Source organism: Cherax quadricarinatus, chromosome 5 (genome assembly GCF_038502225.1).
Source record: "Cherax quadricarinatus isolate ZL_2023a chromosome 5, ASM3850222v1, whole genome shotgun sequence".
Taxonomy (NCBI): Eukaryota; Metazoa; Arthropoda; class Malacostraca; order Decapoda; family Parastacidae; genus Cherax; species Cherax quadricarinatus.
The window spans coordinates 56,706,721-56,729,113 of NC_091296.1; the positions used below are offsets into that span (position 1 = coordinate 56,706,721).

The 22,393-nt window shown below is 39.0% G+C and overlaps 1 protein-coding gene across 4 annotated transcripts in view; it reads left to right on the forward strand.

The window, feature by feature from the left end:
• The window catches only part of CenB1A (Centaurin beta 1A), a 79,001-nt gene that overhangs the window by 47,218 nt on the left and 9,390 nt on the right, over positions 1–22,393 (forward strand). For 3 of the 4 annotated variants that reach the window (XM_070102423.1, XM_070102442.1, XM_070102431.1), the window contains 6 exons: positions 7,566–7,680; positions 9,322–9,476; positions 9,837–9,982; positions 10,324–10,490; positions 18,042–18,155; positions 18,749–18,855. In XM_070102423.1, the coding sequence (XP_069958524.1) occupies positions 7,566–7,680; positions 9,322–9,476; positions 9,837–9,982; positions 10,324–10,490; positions 18,042–18,155; positions 18,749–18,855 (804 nt within the window). Of the gene's footprint in view, positions 1–7,565; positions 7,681–9,321; positions 9,477–9,836; positions 9,983–10,323; positions 10,491–17,778; positions 17,950–18,041; positions 18,156–18,748; positions 18,856–22,393 lie in introns of those variants that run through there. The other variant, XM_070102451.1, reaches the window with a different exon arrangement.

The window sequence follows — 22,393 nt, forward strand, 5'->3', positions numbered from 1 at the left end:
AGGTTTTAGAGTGGGTAGGGGATGTGTAGATCAAGTGTTTACATTGAAGCATATATGTAAGCAGTATTTAGATAAAGGTAGGGAAGTTTTATTGCATTTATGGATTTAGAAAAGGCATATGATAGAGTGGATAGGGGAGCAATGTAGCAGATGTTGCAAGTGTATGGAATAGGTGGTTAGTTACTAAATGCTGTAAAGAGCTTTTATGAGGATAGTGAGGCTCAGGTTAGGGTGTGTAGAAGAGAGGGAGAATACTTCCCGGTAAAAGTAGGTCTTAGACAGGGATGTGTAATGTCACCATGGTTGTTTAATATATTTATAGATGGGGTTGTAAAAGAAGTAAATGCTAGGGTGTTCAGGAGAGGGGTTGGATTAAATTATGGGGAATTAAATATAAAATGGGAAGTGACACAGTTACTTTTTGCTGATGATACTGTGCTTATGGGAGATTCTAAAGAAAAATTGCAAAGGTTAGTGGACAAATTTGGGAATGTGTGTAAAGGTAGAAAGTTGAAAGTGAACATAGAAAAGAGTAAGATGATGAGAGTATCAAATGATTTAGATAAAGAAAAATTGGATATCAAATTGGGGAGGAGTAGTATGGAAGAAGTGAATGTTTTCAGATATTTGGGAGTTGACGTGTCAGCGGATGGATTTATGAAGGATGAGGTTAATCATAGAATTGATGAGGGAAAAAAGGTGAGTGGTGCCTCAATAGATGTTATCTATTGAGGCAAAGAAGGGAATGTATGAAAGTATATGGGTGTGAAGCTTGGGTTGTAAATGCTGCAGCGAGGAGGCGGTTGGAGGCAGTGGAGATGTCCTGTCTAAGGGCAATGTGTGGTGTAAATATTATGCAAAAAATTCGGAGTGTGGAAATTAGGAGAAGGTATGGAGCTAATAAAAGTATTAGTCAGAGGGCTGAAGAGGGTTTGTTGAGGTGGTTTGGTCATTTAGAGAGAATGGATCAAAGTAGAATGACATGGAGAGCGTATAAATCTGTAGGGGAAGGAAGGCGGGGTAGGGGTCGTCCTCGAAAAGGTTGGAGGGAGGGGGTTGGACTTCCAGCAAGCGTGCGTGAGCGTTTTAGATAGGAGTGAATGGAGACAAATGGTATTTGGGACCTGATGATCTGTTGGAGTGTGAGCAGGGTAATATTTAGTGAAGGGATTCAGGGAAACAAGTTATTTTATATAACCGGACTTGAGTCCTGGAGATGGGAGGTACAATGCCTGCACTCTAAAGGAGGGGTTTGGGATACTGGCAGTTTGGAGAGATATATTGTGTATTTTTATACGTATATACTTCTAAACTGTTGTATTCTGGGCACCTCTGCAAAAAGATTGTGTGAGTGAGGTGAAAGTGTTGAATGATGATGAAAGTATTTTCTTTTTGGGGATTTTCTTTCTCTTTGGGTCACCCTGCCTCAGTGGGAGACAGCCAACTTGTTGAAAAAAAAAATGTTTAAATTATCACATATTAAGTGAGCAATACACCCAGGCCTAAATAATGCATATACAATACACATTACTTACCTTAAAATATTTTTATCTTTAGCTTACAATGAGTGGTGAATATATTTCTTGTAGGAAGTCTGAATAAATGAAGAATGTGTGTAATTGAAAAACTGTTGTACAGTGGACCCTGAACATTCGATACTAATCCGTTCCTGAGAGCTATCGAGTGTTGAAAATGTCAAAAGTTGAATTAATTTTCCCCATAAGAAATAATGGAAATCAAATTAATCCATGCAAGACACCCAAAAGTATGAAAAAATAAATTTTTCCACATGAAATATTAAGTTTAATGCAATAGAATAATTACAATAACAACAATAACAATAGAATAATAACAATAGAATAATTGACACTTTCCTTTAATGAAGATCTGATGATGATTGATGGGATGGGAGGAGGGGAGAGTGTTGAAATTGTTACTGTTTAGAAGAGGAATCCCCTTCCATTAGGACTTGAGGTAGCAAGTCCTTTTCCGGGGTTACTTCCCTTCTTCTTTTAATGCCACTAGGACCAGCTTGAGAGTCACTGGACCTCTGTTGCCGTTCCTTTAAGATTTCTCTAAAATGGGCCATAACTTTGTCATTGTAATAGTTACCAGCACGGCTTGCAATAGCTGTGTTAGGGTGATTTTCATCCATAAAGGTTTGCAGTTCAACCCACTTTGCACACATTTCCTTCATTTTTGAAGTAGGCACAATGGAGTCCACAACTGGCATAGGCTTCTCAGGGTTAGCCCCAAACCCTTCAAAATCTTTCTTAATTTCCATACTAATTCTCACCCTTTTTACCACAGGATTGGCACTAGAAGCTTTCTTGGGGCCCATGGTGACTTATTTTGCAGAAACAAGCACCAAAAACAGTGATAATATGGATAATATGGAATGTACCGAATGTATCCTTAGATGCGCGCACACTGGCTGTCTTGTAAACACTTGCACACACGGGGCAGTTCAGGCCACACGTGGACACATCTCGTATGAATCGTATCGAATGTCAGGTTTTCCATCGAATGTCGAGGCGAAATTTTTGAGTTAAAATGCATCGAATGTCGGATTTATCGAATGTTGATGCCATCGAATGTCGGGGGTCCACTGTACAGTGGTCCCCGCTTTTCGTAGTTCCCGGCAATCGTAAAATTCGCCAATCATAGGGGTATTTTCGTATAAACATGGACTCACTTTTCATAGGTTGACTCGCGAGTCGTAGTTCGTCCGGGACGCATACCCACGGCGTGAGCCAGGGCGGCAGCCAGTCTGGCATTGTTTACCAGTGAGCTAAGGTCCCCTCACGTGCTCCAGCGAAATATTTCATAATATTCCATTTATTTTAGTGCTTGCAAGTACTAAATAAGCTACCATGGCTCCAAAGAAAGCTCCTAGTGCCAAGCCTGTGGTAAAGAAGATGAGAAATACAACTGAATTTAAGAAAACCATCATTGAACAATATGAAAGTGGTACAAGTGTGGCCGAACTGTCCAGGATGTATAAGAAACCCTACACAACCTTATGTTCTGTAGTGGCCAAGAAAAAGGAAATAAAGGATGCTGTTGTTGCAAAGGGAGTAACTATGCTGACAAAAATGAGATCACCAGTACTGGAAGAGGTTGAGAAGTTATTATTGGTGTGGATAAATGAGAAACAATTAGCAGGAGATACTCTTATGACTTCGTTTATTTGTGAAAAGGCTAGGCAGTTGCATGAAGATTTGGTAAAGAAATTGCCTGCAAATAGTGGTGAAGTGAGTGAATTTAAGGCCAGCAAAGGCTGGTTTGAGAGATATAAGAACCGTACTGGCATACACAGTGTGGTAAGGCATGGTGAGGCTGCCAGTTCGGACCACAAGGCAGCTGAAAAATATGTGCATGAATTCCAGGAGTACATAGAGGCTGAAGGACTGAAACCTGAACAAGTGTTCAGTTGTGACGAAACAGGCCTCTTTTGGAAGAAAATGCCAAAGAGGACCTTCATTACACAAGAGGAAAAGGCAATGCCAGGACACAAGCCTGTGAAAGACAGGCTGACGCTAATGTTCTCTGCTAATGCTAGTGGGGATTTCAAAGTGAAGCCATAACTAGTGTACCATTCTGAAAATCCCAGAGTGTTCAGGAAAAACAACGTTATGAAGAGTAAATTGTGTGTGTTTTGGAAATCTAATAGTAAGGCATGGGTCACGAGGGAAATTTTCGTCGAGTGGTTCAATGAAGTGTTTGGCCCTAGTGTGAAGGAGTATCTCCTGGAAAAGAAATTGGATCTCAAGTGCCTGCTAGTAATGGACAATGCACCTGCTCATCCTCCAAACTTGGATGACCTAATTTTCGAGGAGTTTGGGTTCATCACAGTAAAGTTCTTGCCCCCGAATACCACTCCTCTCCTCCAATCTATGGACCAGCAGGTTATTGCAAACTTTAAAAAACTCTACACAAAAGCAATGTTTCACAGGTGCTTGACTGTGACCACAGACACTCACTTGACCCTAAGGGAATTTTGGAGAGAACACTTCAGCATCCTCCACTGCATAACCCTTATAGGTATGGCTTGGGAGGGAGTGACTACCAGGACTTTGAACTCTGCCTGGAGAAAATTGTGGCCAGATTGTGTCGACAAGAGGGATTTTGAAGAATTTGGGACTGACCCTAATGAGCCTATTTTTTTTTTTTTTTTTTTTTTTTCAACAAGTCGGCCGTCTCCCACTGGGGAGTTCCATGGGGTTGGATGTGAGTTTGGAGGATGTGGAAGAATTGGTGGAAGACCACAATAAAGAGCTCACCACTGAGGAGCTGCAAGAGCTTCAGCAGGAAGAGCAACACATCGCAGCTCAGAATCTTGCTGCAGAGGAGGAGGAAGAGAGATGGAAGAAGGTGCCTTCTTCAGAAATTAAAGAGATTTTTACTATGTGGGGTAAGATGGAAAGCTTTATGGAGAAACATCACCCTAACAAGGTTGTTGCAAGCCAGGTTGGCAACATGTACAGTGACAAAGTCTTGGGCCATTTTAGGGAAGTGTTAAAGAGACGCCAGAAACAGAGCTCTCTCCACAGTTATTTTGTGAGACAGGACTCCAGTGACTCTTAAGGTGGTCCTAGTGGCATTAAGAAACAGAGAAGAGAAGCAACCCCAGAAAAGCAAATGGTACCTGAGGTGTTGATGGAAGGGGATTCCCCTTCCAAACTATAAACAATCCACTCTCTCTCCTCCTCCAGTCTCCCATACACTAAGAAGAATCTCCAATAAAGGTAAGTGTTATGCTGTTAATGTTTCATTCATCATTTCCCATTGTATTGTTTATGTACTACATGTATATTTCATGTTAAAAAAAATTTTTTTTAATACTTCTGGGTGTCAGGAACAGATTAATTGTATTTACATTATTTCTTATGGGGAAAATTGATTCGTAAATCGTAAATTTCGTTTATAGTAACGGCTCCAGGAACGGATTAATTACGAACGAGGGATCACTGTATTAGCAAAGGGTACAGTGGGGCTCTTCTGTATTAGATTTTTTCTTTTAACATGCTGGCCATCTACCACCAATGCAGGGTGACTCAAATAAAGAAACACTTGCCATCATTCATACTATCATTGTCTTTGCATAGACACACAGATATGACAGTTTAGATGTCACTAAACAACAAAACAGTGCAGGCATTGTACTGCCCACCTCCAGGACTCAAGTCCGACTTACCGGTTTCCCTGAATCCCTTCACAAAACATTATCCTGCTGACACTCCAGCAGCTCGTCAAGTCCCAAAAACCATTCGTCTTCATTCACTCTTATCTAACACGCTAGCACATGCCTGCTGCATGTCCAGGCCCCTTGCACACAAAACCTCTTTTACCCCCTCCCTCCATCCTTTCCTAGGACGACCCCTACCTCTCCTCCCCTCCACTACAGATTCGTACACCCTCCAAGACATTCTGTTTTGCTCCAACCTCTCTAAATGTCCAAACCAACTCAACAGCCCCTCTTCAGCCCTCTGACTAATACTTTTAGTAACTTCACACCTCCTGGAAATGGGAAGTTTAGTGCCTGCACTTTAAAGGAGGGGTATGGGATATTGGCAATTTGGAGGAACTTCTCAACTGTCATATCTGAGCACCTCTGCAAAGACATTGATTATGTATGAATGATGGTGAGTGTTGAATGATGATGAAAGTAATTTTCTTTCTTTTTGGGTCATCCTGCCTTGGTGGGAAACTGCCAATGTGTTAAAGAAGAAAAAACCTCCTCCTAATTTCCATACTGCGAATTCTCTGCGTAATATTTGCACCACACATTGCCCTTAGACACGATATCTCCACTGTCTCCAGCCGCCTCGCTGCAGCATTTACAACTCATGCTTCACACCCATATGAGAGTGTTGGTGCCACTGTACTACTCTCATATAGTATTCCCTTCTTTGCCTCCATGGATAACATTTTTTTTTGTCTCCACAGACACCTCGATGCACCACTCACCTTTTTTCCTTCATCAGTTCTATGGTTAACCTCGTCCTTCATAGACCCATCTGCCGATAAATCTACTCCCAAATATCTGAAAACGTTCACTTCTTCCATACTACCTCCTGCCAATGTGATATCCATTGTCTTTGCCTAACTTGTTTGATACCATCATCACCTTACTTTTATCTGTGTTCACTTTCAACTTTCTTTACACACCCTCCCAAACTCATCCACTAACCTTTGCAACTTCTTTTTTAGATATCTTTCTTTCAACACACTGGCTGTATCCCACCGAGGCAGGGTGGCCCAAAAGGAAAAACAAAAGTTTCTCCTTTTCTTTCTTTCAACACACCGGCCGTATCCCACCAAGGCAGGGTGGCCCAAAAGTAAAAACGAAAGTTTCTCCTTTTACATTTAGTAACATATACAGGAGAAGGGGTTACTAGCCCCTTGCTCCCGGCATTTTAGTCGCCTCTTACAACACGCATGGCTCACGGAGGAAGAATTCTGTTCCACTTCCCCATGGAGGTAAGAGGAAATAAACAAGAACAAGAACTAGAAAGAAAATAGAAGATAACCCAAAGGGGTGTGTATATATATGCTTGTACATGTATATGTAGTGTGACCTAAGTGTAAGTAGAAGTAGCAAGACGTACCTGAAATCTTGCATGTGTAGAGACAGAAAAAAAAAGACACCAGCAATCCTACCATCATGTAAAACAATTACAGGCTTCAGTTTTACACTCACCTGGCAGGATGGTAGTACCTCCCTGGGTGGTTGCTGTCTACCAACCTACTACCTAGGTTTTTTAAATATCTATTGCTGAAATGTAGGTTCAAAATAAAATTTTTCATGAACAGTGTTTTTTTGAGATTTCTTTTAAACCGTATAGTATTACTCAGCTTTTAATATCTTATGGCAGACTATTCTACATTTTTAGTACCTTTATTTCCTGAAAATTCCTATTGAGAGTTAGTTGAATACAAATATTAAAGATGTATTTGTTTGTAGCTTACTGCCTGTTGATTCTTTTGTAGCATTCAAGAAGAGTGTTTGGCCTGGGTCTACATAACACTTTAGGGCCTTGAAGATGTAGAATGAACATGAGAATTTATTAAGGGTTTTTATATTTTGTAGACTTAGTGATTTGAATAGTAATAAGGTATCTGTATGAGTTTTAATCATTATTATAAAATGTTAGGTGAGGGTTTAATAAAAAAAAGTTGAATTATGGGATATACATTGTTACATTGTATGGAGAAACTTAGTAAAACATTACAAAAAACAAATAAATAGGTTGTAGAGCCTTCAAGAGGTTCCTTGATGTAGGTGAATCTATCTAAGGAACTGGAGCTACCCTTTCTTTCCTTATATCAAACTTGATTTCCTCCTATTCTCCAGGTATTGTGTGGTCCCTACTTGTTTGGGTTTTTTTTCATGATGTATAATAATAAGTAGAAGATGGAAGATATAATTTGTACACCAAGGTGAGCTGACTTCCTGGATATTCTTATTAATTATGGGTAATTGTATTTATTTATTTATTTATTTATTTTTTATTTTTTTTGCATTATTAATATATTTTAAACATTTTCTCTTTAATACGTAGATCGGTTCGTGAAGCATGGATTAAGGCAAAGTACGTTACACGTCAGTTTGTGAAACCACTGCCTTTAATCCAGGAATCCAGTTCCCCTTTACCAAACTCCAGTTCTCAAGAGAAAGTAAGTGTTATTTTTTTAAATTTTAGTACTGGAAATGTATAGTAATTTTTTTTTTCTTTCTCACCTGCTGTCTCCCACCAAAGAAATGTATCCTCATGTGTTGTCGAATTCACCATTAGTGAGTTTACACTTGTGCTAATGAAAAATGTAAGACTGATATTTTGAGGTATGTGGGGACTGCAATTTTTATGTCTGCCAACGTGTTGAAAATTGTAATGAGTAGGCGAAGCTTGAAGAAAAATTGCAGACCGCTCTTACAGTTTTCTCGCTTAAGAAGTATGTACATACAGTCTCTATAGTCAACGGGAAAGAAACTCTGATACATAACTTCAGTTTATGTGGTGCAACATACACCATTCGTGAGAAGCTCTGCTTTAATATCCCATGACGTTTTGACACACATCATTTTAACGTATACTGTACACTATTTACTATTACACGTACAGTATTACAGTACACCATTATTCTTTGTATTTCATTGGTAGCTGATGTATAATGCAGAATGTTTAACATGTGCATTTGAGCTAAATATTTTTTAAATTTAGAATGAGATGTGGGGTTTCTAAGAGTATTATCTAGAGTGCCGAGGAGGGGTTGTTGAGGTGGTTCGGACATTTAGAAAGGATGGAATGAAATAGAATGACTTGGAGGGCGTATAAATCTGTAATGGAAGGAAGGCAGGGTAGGGGTTGTCCTAGGAAAGGTTGGAGGGAGGGGATAAAGGAGGTATTGTATGCACAAGCATGTTAGATAGGAGTGAGTGGAGAAGTAGCATTTATAAAGGGATTCTGGGAAACTGGTTAGCCAGACTTGAGTCCTGGAGGGGGAAGTACAGTGCCTGCACTCTGAAGGAGGGGTGAAGATATGGTGCAGTTTTTTTAACTGTAGTGTAGGTGTGCTTCTGGCAAGACATTGGTGGAGTGAATGATGAAAGTGTTTCTTCCTTTTCAGGTCACCCTGCCTCGGTGGGAAACAGCCAATGTGTTAATTAAAAAATAAATAGTTTTACATGTTTTTATTACAGTGTTTGTCAAATTTTGGCCTGGAATCCATGACCCCTTAAAGCTCCTCATAAAATTAGAATAGATTTGCATGTGAAATATATGAAAAATTAAGGACTTTACCTGCAAAAAGTTGGAGTTAACCTGTATGGTACACAAAACTTATCTATATTCAAATACTGTATGCAGTATATGGTACATCACTAATTAATTATTAATGCAGAATATTGGCATGAACACATTTCTGAAATAAAATAACTTTGCAAGATCCTTATCAATGAGGTATTCCTGTACATGTTGCGGAGTTTCACGATGTGTGTGGAAGCAACATTACATACACAATGCTTGTCAAAGTTTGTAGTGTGCTGTAATTGATTAGACTACGCAGAATGCCAGATTATACCTAATAAAATTATTTAAATTATATATTCTATTTTAGGTGAATCATTACAGTTATCTTCAGATTACAGATTTTGCCATCTCATGTATGATTTCCTAATTACATTAATAAATCCTGCCATTTAGTACACTGCATCATATTTAATGAAATGAAGTTATAATTAATTCACCCTGCCTCGGTGGGAGACGGCCGACTTGTTGAAAAAAAAAAAATGTAATGCTAACTGTTGGCTATTTTTAGGTTCATTCAGGAAAATCTTGGAGCATCCCTCGTCGGAGGCGACAGATACGGCGAAGGAAAACTCTGCAAGCTTGTCAAATAAATGTTGAGGAGACCTCTAGCATTGATGACAATAGTAGTAGCCAGGAAGAATCTCACACTGAAACCCAGAATGTGTAAGTTTCTGAAGCATTGTAACAAATTTGTCTACTGAGGAATGAATTCAGACTTAAGTTTGATGTGAAAGAATTTAAAGTACGCAGTGAATAATGATAATATACTCTAGAAATGTAGAATTGATGTTATGTACCTGATATAAAGAAATGATGCATTTCAGTTTTGCCGGAGGAATCCATAAATTATTTTCTCTAATCAGTTTTCATCCACGTGACTTAATTTATAGTGCTGTGACCTTATCAGTTTAAGCGCTTAATTTGATTTCATTATTCTTCTTTTAACAAAGATAGTAAGGAATTATTATGAACAGTAATAATAATAAAAATAATAATAATAAACCATTACTACAAAATATTTAGTAGTGACAGCCCAGTAGCAAGCAGCTCCAGTTCCAGTGATGTATTGCTTCTGGACATTGCTCCTTCTCTTCCCAATCGGACAACTGAAGACTTTTCTAGTTTAAGTGATGACTGCTCTACAGATGGAGAAGGTCCTAATGGTCATGGTAATTGGTATTTATCAAATCATGCTCATGTTAATACTGGTAAATATATTTTTTTTTTTAACATTCTTTATCCCGCTGAGGCAGGGTGACGTAAAGAAAAATGAAAGTTTTCTCTTTAAATTTAGTACTTTATACAGGAAAAGGGGTTACTAGCCCCTTGCACTTGGTAAATATGTACTTGCAAAAATAAGTTTTAAAGATACGTAATTGGATGTTTTTATTGTAACCTAAATGTGAAAATTCCAGAAAACATTCAGTAACATTTATTTTATCTCATAATTCATTTTAAGAATTGAACAATGAGGAAATATTTTGTAAATTTATCCTTTTTTTTTTTTCAGTTACTCCAGAGTCAGCATCAAATTTGACTCCAAATATGGTATTGTTTCGAGCCTGTGAAGCTCATAATTTGGCAATGATGAGTCATAGCATAGCACTAGGTGCTGAAAAGAACTGGCATAACCCAGATGAAAGTGGACGGACTCCAATGCATCAGGCAGTTATAAGTGTTCGTATTAGTCTCAGTTTTTATATCTAGAATTTTTTAATCATCATGGGGTGCCTCTGCCTATTAATAAAATTTTCAGCTTTCTTGGGCCATCCCTGCCTACCAATAAAAGTGTCAAAATTGTATAATTTTAAGCAGTCATCTTTTGGTAGATTCCACCTTATATCTTCATGATCATTTGGAAAAATGGTGAGTGGTGCATTGAGGTATCTGTGGAGACAAAAAATGTTATCTATGGAGGCAAAGAAGGGAATGTGTGAAAGTATAGCGGTACCAACACTCTTATATGGGTATGAAGCTTGGGTTGTAAATGCTGCAGTGAGGAGGCACCTGGAGGCAGTGGAGATGCCCTGTCTAAGGGCAGTGTGTGGTGTAAATATTATGCAGAGAATTTGGAGTGTGGAAATTGGGAGGAGGTGTGGAGTTACAAAAAGTGTGAGTCAGAGGGCTGAAGAGGGGTTGTTGAGGTGGTTTGGTCATTTAGAGAGAATGGATCAAAGTAGAATGACTTGGAGAGCATATAAATCTGTAGGGGAAGGAAGGAGGGGTAGGAGTCATCCTTGAAAAGGTTGGAGGGAGGGGGTAAAGGAGGTTTTGTGGGCAAGGGACTTGGACTTTCAGTAAGCATGTGTGAGCGTGTTAGATAGGAGTGAATGGAGACGAATGGTTTTTGGGACCTGACGAGCTGTTGGAGTACGAGCAAGGTAATATTTTGCGAAGGGATTCAGGGGAACCAATTAGCCGGATTTGAGTCCTGGAAATGGGAAGTACAATGCCTGTACTTTAAAGGAGGGTTGTGAGATATTGACAGTTTGGAGGGACTTCTAAACTGTCGTATCTGAGCACCTCTGCAAAGACAGGGATTATGTGTGAGTGAGGTGAAAGTGTTGAATAATGAAAGTATTTTCTTTTTGGAGATTTTCTTTCTTTTTGTGTCACCCTGCCTCGGTGGGAGACGGCCGACTTCTTGAAAAAAAAATCTTCATCATCACTCCTACAGTGTCTTCACAGTTCTTACCTATGTGTGTGTTTATCCATTCAGTGTTGACTGTGTTTTCCATGTGCTTTTTTTTTTATATATCTTATGTCATTTTTTTTTTATTATTATTACATTTGCTGTCATTGCTCACTTCTAATTCTGTCATTCCTATGTAGTCATAAACAAAGTGGGGGATCATTTCCTGTGTATTAAGATTTGTTATAGTTTCACTCTTAACTTCTTTATACTTTACAAAGATTTCAGGTTTTCTTGAATTCTTGTATATTGTAGTTTATCAAACTATCTAAGTATTTTATGATTGCTTTAGTATTTCAGGACTTATCCTTTCTCTCATTAACAGGTATTTTACCTGTTATCTTGGCTTAGCTATGCAATATCTAAACTTATTTGATGCTGTAGCCTATGATTCCTCTGTATTTACTTATTTTTCTTACTCTTTCTTTGCTTTTCATATTTTATTTACAGTACCTTTTTCTTTGTTTTGGAAGGTTGAATTTTCATAATTTTGTATTATACTCATAGCCTCATAACCCTTCATAAGGCCAGTGGAAACCTGACTATAAGTACCCTTGCCCTATTTTCACTTGTTCCTGCCCCTGATAAATCATGTAACCAGACTTCGTATTATATATAAGCTTCATTTCATGTACATTTTTCTAGTTTGCTTAAGAGAGCCACAGAGTGAGGCTAAGGATACACTATTCGTGTTTATTTAAAGAATTCTTTAGCATTTAAACTCCTGGATCTTTATTCAGATTACAATTGGCACTATTCTTGATATAGTTCGACTCATTTCATTTACCTATTGATTCACATGAAAAGTAATTAATTTTAACTAGGCATGCAAATTGAATTTCTTGCAATAATAATCAATTCATTTGAATTCTGGAAAGGCCTAATGCTATATTTGTTTTATAATCTCAAGTGTGAAGCATGGGTTGTAAAATGCTGCAGCGACGAGGAGGCTGGAGGCTGTGGAGATGTCGTGTCTAAGGGCAGTGTGTGGTGTAAATATTATGCAGAGAATTCGTAGTGTGGAAATTAGGAGGAGGTGTGGAGTTAATAAAAGTATTAGTCAGAGGGGTTGTTGAGGTGGTTTGGTCATTTAGAGAGAATGGAACAAAGTAGAATGACTTGGAGAGTGTATAAATCTATAGGGAAAGGAAGGTGGGGTAGGGGTTGTCCTAGGAAAGGTTGGAGGGAGGGGGTAAAGGAGGTTTTGTAGGCGAAGGGCTTGGATCTCAGTAAGCATGCATGAGCATGTTAGATAGGAGTGAATGGAGACGAATGGTTTTTGAGACCTGACGAGCTGTTGGAATGTGAGCAGGGTAATATTTTGTGAAGGGATTCAGGGAAATTGGTTAGCTGGACTTGAGTCCTCGAAGTGGGAAGTACAATGCATGCACTCTAAAGGAGGGGTTTGGGATATTGGCTGTTTGGAGGGACATCTAGACTGTTGTATCTGAGCACCTATACAGAGACAGTGATTATGTATGAATGATGGTGACAGTGATGAATGATGATAAAAGTTTTTTCTTTTTGGGTCACCCTGCCTCAGTGGGAAATGGCTGACGTGTTAAAAAAAAAAAAAATCACAAGTTTGGGCTTTTTCTAGTCTGCCTATGACATTGATCATGTTTTGTGCAAGAAATCATATAGTATACATGATATTGTAATTCAATATCCACGTATTTTTGGTTATGCATGGTTGCTCTTCTTTGGGATTATAAAAGGTTTTCGTTGCATATTTTAAGACATTTACTAATTACAGATTTTGGTACATTAGCTAAGGTTGGAAAATCTTACAAACTTATACAGTACTTACATTCAGTATAATTGAATTTTTCTGTGTGTTACTAAATAGTTCTTATTTCTACAGTAGTTTCTTATCAATTTAGGAGGCTTGGTCTGAGACCGAGCTTAGGGGTGTTGGTCCTCGAACCTTGAACAGGTATAATGGCTAAGCTGCTGCTGCTTCTTTCAACAAATCAGCCAGGAGAAGGAGTTACTAGCCCCTGGCTCCCGGCATTTTAGTCGCCTCTTACTACATGCATGGCATATGGAGGAAGAATTCTGTTCCACTTCAGTAGGGAAGCTATTTCACATATTTCATACAAATATAAAGAGCTCTCTAAAATATTTAAGATATACAGTGGACCCTCGCATAGCGCTATTAATCTGTTCCTGAGAGCTCAATGTTATGCGAAATTATCGTTAAGCGAATTAATTTTCCCCATAAGAAATAATGGAAATCAAATTAATCCGTGCAAGACACCCAAAAGTATTAAAAAAAAAAATTTTTACCACATGAAATATTAATTTTAATACACACAAACTGAAGAAGACATGCACAGTTACATGACACTTACCTTTATTGAAAATCTGGTGATGACTGATGGGATGGGAGGAGGGGAGAGTGTTGATGGTCTTAGTGTTTAGAAGGGGAATCCCCTTCCATTAGGACTTGAGGTGTCAAGTCCTTTTCCGGGGTTACTTCCCTTCTTCTTTTAATACCACTAGGACCAGCTTGAGAGTCACTGGACCTCTGTCGCACAACATATCTGTCCATAGAGGCCTGTACCTCTCGTTCCTTTATGACTTTCCTAAAGTGTTTCACAACATTGTCAGTGTAATAGTCACCAGCACGGCTTGCAATAGCTGTGTGAGGGTGATTTTCATCAAAAAAGCTTTGCACTTTAAGCCACATTGCACACATTTCTTTAATCTTTGAAGTAGGCAACTTCTTCAATTTCTCTATCCCCTCCTCCGGAGCAGTTTCCTTGGGTGTGGCCTCTTACTGTTGAAGATGATCTAGCAGCTCATCAGTGGTTAGTTCTTCATTGTCTTCCTCCACCAACTCTTCCACATCCTCCCCACTAACCTCACCAATATGAGCACTAGTTCCAGGCATTTTTTCCTATTCACCTGGGTGTTAGTCAACTGTTGTGGGTCACATCCTGGGGGGCAAGATTAAGGACCCCAATGGAAATAAGTTAGACAGTCCTTGATGATGCACTGACTTTCTTGGGTTATCCTGGGTGCCTAACCCTCTGTGGTTAATTGTTTCTCGGTAATTGTTTCACGTTAAGCCACACCAACAACACACACTCCACATCTTCGAGTAATACAGCTGATGGTGGTGCAGCAACAACAACAGCTGACTGTCGTGCAGCAACAGCTGACCATGGTGCAGCAACAGCTGACCATGGTGCAGCAGCAGCTGTGGAGCCTGTGGTGCAGCAACAGCTGACCATGGTGCAGCAGCAGCTGTGGTGCAGCAACAGCTGACTGGTCCAGTAACAGCTGACCGTGGTGCAGCAGCAGCTGACTGGTACGATAGTATTTATCACCCTTTTTACAACTGGGTTGGCACTAGAAGCTTTCTTTGGGCCCATGGTGGCTTATTTAGAAGTTACAAGCACTATAAATAATGGAATAATACAAAATGTATCGAATGTATGCATGCAACCGGCCACCCTGGCTTGTAAACAGGCTGGACGGACAGGTTCGGGATGAGTCATGTTCAGAAACGGCTGATGGTGGTGCAACAGCAGCTGACCGTGGTGCAGCAGCAGCTGATCCAGCAACAGCTGACTGGTCCAGCAACAGCTGAATGTGGTGCAGCAGCAGCAAACTGATCCAGCAACAGCTGACTGGTCCAGCAACAGCTGATCGTTGTGCAGCAGCAGCTGACTGATCCAGCAACAGCTGACCGTGGTGCAGCAGCAGCTGACTGATCCAGCAACAGCTGATCGTGGTGCAGCAGCAGCTGACTGATCCAGCAACAGCTGACTGGTCCAGCAACAGCTGATCATGGTGCTGCAGCAACTGACTGATCCAGCAACAGCTGACTGGTCCAGCAACAGCTGACCATGGTGCAGCAGCAGCTGACTGTGGTATGATAGTATTTCTCACCCTTTTTACCCCAGGGTTAGCACTAGAAGCTTTCTTGGGGCCCATTGTCACTTATTTTGCAGATGAAATCACCAAAAACGCTGTAATAATATGAAATGTTCCGATTGTATGCTTGGTTGTTACCGCGGAGGCTGGCTTGTAAACAATGCCACCGGCGGAACATGTGAGGCTGGCTCAGGCCGCACATTAGACACGTCTCGGACCAATAGCGTTGAGCGAGTTTTTTAGCAGTATGTGAGGCAAAATTTTAGCGATAAAATGTATCGGTATGCGGATTTAACGTTATGTGATGCCAACGGTATGCGAGGGTCCACTGTACAGTGTTTCAATCAGTCATGGTTTGACGAATAATGGTGTACAGTGGACCCCCGCATAACGATGGCATCACATAGCGATTTTTCCGCATACCGATTACTTTTATCGCAAAATTTTTGCCGCGCATACCGATTAAAAACCCGCTTACCGATTTTCGTCCGAGACGCGTCCAATGTGCCCTCAGCCAGCCTCACATGTGCCGGCCGTCCCATTGTTTACCAGCCAGCCTCCGCGGTAACATCCAAGCATACACTCGGAATATTTCGTATTATTACAGTGTTTTCGGTGCTGTTTCTGGAAAATAAGTGACCATGGGCCCCAAGAAAGCTTCTAGTGCCAACCCTGTGGTAAAAAGGGTGAGAATTAGTATGGAAATTAAGAAAGATTTTGAAGGGTTTGGGGCTAACCCTGAGAAGCCTATGCCAGTTGTGGAATCCATTGTGCCTACTTCAAAGATTAAGGAAATGTGTGCACAGTGGGTTGAACTGCAAACCTTTATAGATGAAAATCACCCTGACACAGCTGTTGCAAGCCGTGCTGGTGACTATTTCAATGACAATGTTGTGGCCCATTTTAGACAAATCGTAAAGGAACGGGAGGTACAGAGCTCTATGGACAGATTTGTTGTGCGACAGAGGTCCAGTGACTCTCAAGCTGGTCCTAGTGGCATTAAAAGAAGAAGGGAAGTAACCCCGGAAAAGGACTTGCTACCTCAAGTCGTAATGGAAGGGGATTCCCCTTCTAAACAGTAAGAAGATAATGCTCTCCCCTCCTCCCATCCCATCAATCATCACCAGATCTTCAATAAAAGTAAGTGTCATTTAATTGTGCATGCCTTTTTCAGTTTGTGTGTATTAAAATTAACATTTCATGTGGTAAAAAAAAATTTTTTTCATACTTTTGGGCGTCTTGCACGGATTAATTTGATTTCCATTATTTCTTATGGGGAAAATTCATTCGCATAACGATTATTTCGCATAACGATGAGCCCTCTTGCACGGATTAAAATCGTTAACCGGGGGTCCACTGTATATGTATATGAACAGACTAGTTGTCTTTTTTAGATATTTTGGTTTTGGATGGGGATTCCCCTTTTTTTTCCCAAGCCTCTTAGGATAATTCTTTCCCTAATGCAAAATGGCACAGGAATGAGGATGATGTATTATACTTATAGTTTAACCCATAAACAGTCCAAATGTTTCAACATTTGAAAGTATGTAAAAAAAGTAGATCTTCCTTTTGTGTTCTTACATTTGAAAATGAGTAAAAAAACTTTGATCTACTTTTTTTTTTTTGTTTGAAAATATGTAAAAAAAACGTAGATCTACTTTTGTAGCACTACACATGTGAACGTAGATCTGCTTGGACCGTTTACGGGTTAAGATTAAAAATTTTTTTTTTTTGACAAGTCAGCCATCTCCCATCGAGGCAGGGTGACGCAAAAAGAAAGAAAATCCCCAAAAAGAAAATATTTTCATCATCATTCAACACTTTCACCTCACTCAGACATAATCACTGTTTTTGCAGAGGTGTCCAGATACAGCAGTTTAGAAGCATATATGTATAAAGATATATAACATATCCCTCCAAACTGCCAATATCCGAAACCCCTCCTTTAAAGTGCAGGCATTGTACTTCCCATTTCCAGTACTCAAGTCCAGCTATATAAAAATAACTGATTTCCCTGAATCCCTTCACCAAATATTACCCTGCTCACACTCCAACAGCTCGCCAGGTCCCAAAAACCATTCGTCTCCATTCACTCCTATCTAACATGCTCATGCATGCTTGCTGGAAGTCCAAGCCCCTCGCCCACTAAACCTCTTTTACCCCCTCCCTCCAACCTTTTCGAGAACGACCCCTACCCCGCCTTCCTTCTCCTACAGATTTATACACTCTCCATGTCATTCTACTTTGATCCATTCTCTCTAAATGACCAAACCACCTCAACAGCCCCTTTTCAGCCCTCTGACTAATACTTTACTAACTCCACACCTCCTAATTTCCACACTCCGAATTTTCTGCATAATGTTTACACCAAAGATTGCCCTTAGACAGGACATCTCCACTGCCTCCAACAGCCTCCTCACTGCAGCATTTACAACCCAAGCTTCATACTCATATAAGAGAGTTAGTACCACTATACTTTCATACGTTCCCTTTTTTGTCTCCATAGATAACGTTTTTAAGATTAAATATTTAAATCAAATTTAATTACAGTCTTACTCCATTCACTTAGTCATAATTTTTGAGTCAGTTTTGTACTGTAGATGCATCACCAACCTATAAATTGTTATCAGTATAAGAGTCTCTATTTGTAGGGTTCTGTAATGGCTGTGCAACATCTTCTAATAAATGGGGCACGACCCAATGAACAGGACTCTTCAGGATGTACACCATTACACCTGGCAGCATTATTGTCAAATATTGGCCAAGTAAGTGCTATGATAATGAGTGTTTGTGCCAAAATTGTGGAATGTTATAAATAATTTGATAATATTGGTTCTCTTATAAATAGGAATATGTTGACTATTATCATTATTATTTTTTTTTTTATCACCAGCTGTCACCCACCAATGTATTGTGATCCAAAAAAAGAAACACATTCACCATCATTCATTCAGTAGCTGTCTTACTAGAAATGTGCAGACATCACAATACAAATAACCGTCTGACCAGTGATGCCCTCTCTCCTCAAGAGTGCAGCATTGCCCACCTTGCCAGTTTCCTCAAATTCCATCATAAATGTTATTACCTATTTTTGTTGTGTTAATAGAAATCAGTCAGGACATCTGGTAACATAAGCTGTACTTGTATTGCTTGATGTCCTGGTAAACTGATTGAGAAGTCATCACACTTTTGGCAAGACAGGGATTGAATGAATGATGGCATATGTGTTTCTTTTTTTGGGGGAGGAGGGGGAGGGTCACCCTGTCTTGGTGGGAGACAGCTGTTGACGTAAGGAAAAAAAAAATAAATTTTTTTATGGTGTTTATGTTATAGAATCATTAAAATTGCTTTGTTACAGGTTTGCTTATTGTTGAAGCACAGGGTGGACCTAAATTTGTGCAATAATGAAGGTCTGAAGGCTATTGACATAGCCCTTGAAAGCAGTGAACCAGATGTTGTAACTCTGTGAGTAGAAATTAAGTTGTACAGCAGGGCCCCACTTATACGGCAGGTTAGGTTCCAGGCTACCGCCGTAAAGCGGAAACCGCCGTAAAGTGGAACACCCTTTTTTTCCACTTATAAATGCATACAAACACTAGATAACAAGTTTACACTAACATATATTAAGTTAGCAATAGAACCAGGCAGCAGGGTAATATTTAGTGAAGGGATTCAGGGAAACCGGTTATTTTCATATAGTCGGACTTGAGTCCTGGAAATGGGAAGTACAATGCCTGCACTTTAAAGGAGGGGTTTGGGATATTGGCAGTTTGGAGGGATATGTTGTGTATCTCTATACGTATATGCTTCTAAACTGTTATATTCTGAGCACCTCTGCAAAAGCAGTGATAATGTGTGAGTGTGGTGAAAGTGTTGAATGATGATGAAAGTATTTTCTTTTTGGGGATTTTCTTTCTTTTTTTTGGGTCACCCTGCCTCGGTGGGAGACGACCGACTTGTTGAAAAAAAAAAAAAAAGTACAATACACACATAGTGCACTCATTACTTACCTTAAAATATTTATAGTCTTAATCTAGGGTGAGACAAGTAGTATTTATTGTAAGAAATCAAGTGTGGTATGTATGGTAATCAGCCAGGCTACCTTACCAGGCCACCCCACCCACACATACTATTCTATGATATTTAAGCATCCCAGAGCGATAAAATGTATATACAGTTCACTCATTACTTACCTTAAAATATAGGGTGAGATGTGTAGTATTTATTGTAAAAAATCAAGTGTGGTATGTATGGTAGTCAGCCGGGCTGCCATACCAGGCCAACCCACCCACACATATATTCTATGATATTTAAGCATCCCAGAGCGATAAAATGTATATACAGTTCACTCATTACTTACCTTAAAATATTTGTAGTCTTAATGTAGGGTCAGGAGTAAGTAAATGAGATAAAACGAATAAATGAGAGAGAGAAAGAATTAGTACATGAGAGGGGACAGGCGCAGAGTTATGTAAACAAACCAGGCGAACGTAAGTTTTGTAAACAAACGAAGTGTACACGTCTGGTTTGTGTACAAGTTACATTGTGTACAGGTTGTCTCTACATTGATACGGTAGAATTAATAAAGAAGAACACTCCCATTCTCATGTAACATCATTTTGAGAAGAAATGAAGCTCTGAGTGAAGGCAATGAAAATAAGTCACACTGACTTTTTTGGGTTATCCTAGGTTCTCTACACATATGTTGTTATGTATGATAATCTATGTAACTGTATTTGTGTATACCTGAATAAACTTACTTACATACATACGAAAGGAATAATTTTCTACAGTTACCCCCAGTAACACATTTTCTCTTATGTTAGATTAGAGAAAATGTTATTCTTGCCGTCACTTGTACAAGTTATCTGGCTCCCACATCTTATATTTATGTTTATTTATTCTATTGTGGGGTGTATTTATCATCTTTTTATGTTATGTATCGTGTTTATTATATAATTTTGAAAAAAATATCATGGATGGATTAATGAAAATGTGTATATTAACGTAATATACGACATTTAATGAGACTCGGTGAGTATTGTTATTATTATTATTATTATTATTATCATTTCTAATATGGCGTCACTTGTGCAAGTCGTCTGCTACCACATCTCACATTTATGTTTATTTATTCTACTGTGGGGTGTATTTATCTTATTTATATGTTATGCATCGTGTTTATTATATAATTTTGAAAAAAATATCATAGATGGATTAATGAAAATGTGTATATTAACGTAATATACGACATTTAAATAACTCTATGATTATTATTATCATTACTAATATGACGTCTGGAGACATAAGACACTTACCGATTTTAATGTGTACCTGCATGCCAGCACAGTATGTAAGTTTATTTAGGTACAGGTATACATAAGTATAATTATCAGAGTATATATAAAATATGAAATAACTTTTAAAAACATTTGAAATTTTGGAGTTTCCAGACAAAATGGAGAGACTTAGTGCTTACTGAGCTCACGGAGAATGTAAACAAACAGGGTGGGGCACGGTGACCATATTAGAAAATCAGGTGAGGGGAGCCGTATAGCGAGTTTTGGTCATAATTTGAAATGACCGTATTAGCGGAACGCCGTAAAGTGAAACGCCGTAAAGCGGGGCCCTCCTGTATATTCAAATATTCTGTTTACTTTTATAACAGTGTTGCTTTTTTTATTGTTTGAAGTTATAGCTAGACTAACAACAGCACTTAATACATTAGTTAAAGTAACAGTTCTGGCCACTTTGATTGGTAAGATGCATTTTTTACTTTGATGGTTCTTGAGTTGCACCATATTCTGATGTATAACCATGTTTTATAGCTGAATTGCTAGGCTCCAATTAGTATTTTTGCATTGCATTATGAAACTGTTAAATCCTTGCTAGTATATCTAATTACCCTCTAGCTGGACTTGATAGGGGAGTGTATTTGAAAAAATACACTTATGCTTGTGAGTGTAAATGAAAGCATTACTTATGTCTGTGAGTGTAAATGAATGCATTACTTATGCCTGCTAGAAAAACTGTTAATAAGGTTGTATATCAGTGATTTCATTGGTGTCACACTAAAAATATGCTTCTCCTGGCTATAAATACAAGTATGCCTGGTTATGGCTGGCTCACCAGGTTCCAGGTACACCATGGTATTCATCATATTCATCAGCTTTAAACATCAGATGAAAAACTGTATAGATTTTTTAGTTGCTTAGGAATATATAGATGACTGTTAGTGTGGTCTCAGAATGCAAGTTAGTTCCAGATGAAAGCTGTAACACAGATGAGAGTAATATACCAGAAAGATTTCACAAAATATGTGGATGTTTGTTGAGAGTGTAGAAAAAACTATTGAGTTTCCAAGCCCATAGGATGATTACCACATGGCAGCTAAAAGTGTACAATTATAGCTCCCATCATCCACATTACTGCCAAGTCTGCCTCATTTTTTGTTATAGTGTCAGACTCCCAAAGTGCATTGCAAGCACAGGTCTTTGATTCCTTATATCTTGTCCTTTTCTTGTTGATGCTAGCTTTGTTATGTTCGAGCTTCAGTAAGAATGAAAAAGTCATCTGTGTAGGGGTCCCTGTCTATCCTGGTACTTGGACTCCTCTGCATGTTACACTGTCAGAATTTCTCAGTCTCCTGCAGGTTGTCAACCCCTAACTTTATTTTGCAATCCTGACAGCATCTGTGAAATCACTGGCAATGATGGTCTAAATGGATGACCAATGTGCTTTTATTCAAAGCTCAATGAGCTTCATTTTATCATATTCCATTCTGGGAAACAGTACTTGTTTAACTTGACATTGGTCATATCAGTTTTTAATCATGGTCATTTCACTGATGGGAGCCCTTCACCACTCTGCATTGCTAGGTTGCTCTGACTATCTCATTTATGAGAGATGACACAGAAATTGTGTCTTACTATCCCTTCAGTGCCCTGCCTTTCTTACTGTCTCTCCTCTCTGAAAGTCCCACTTTTAATGACTTTTTCTACCA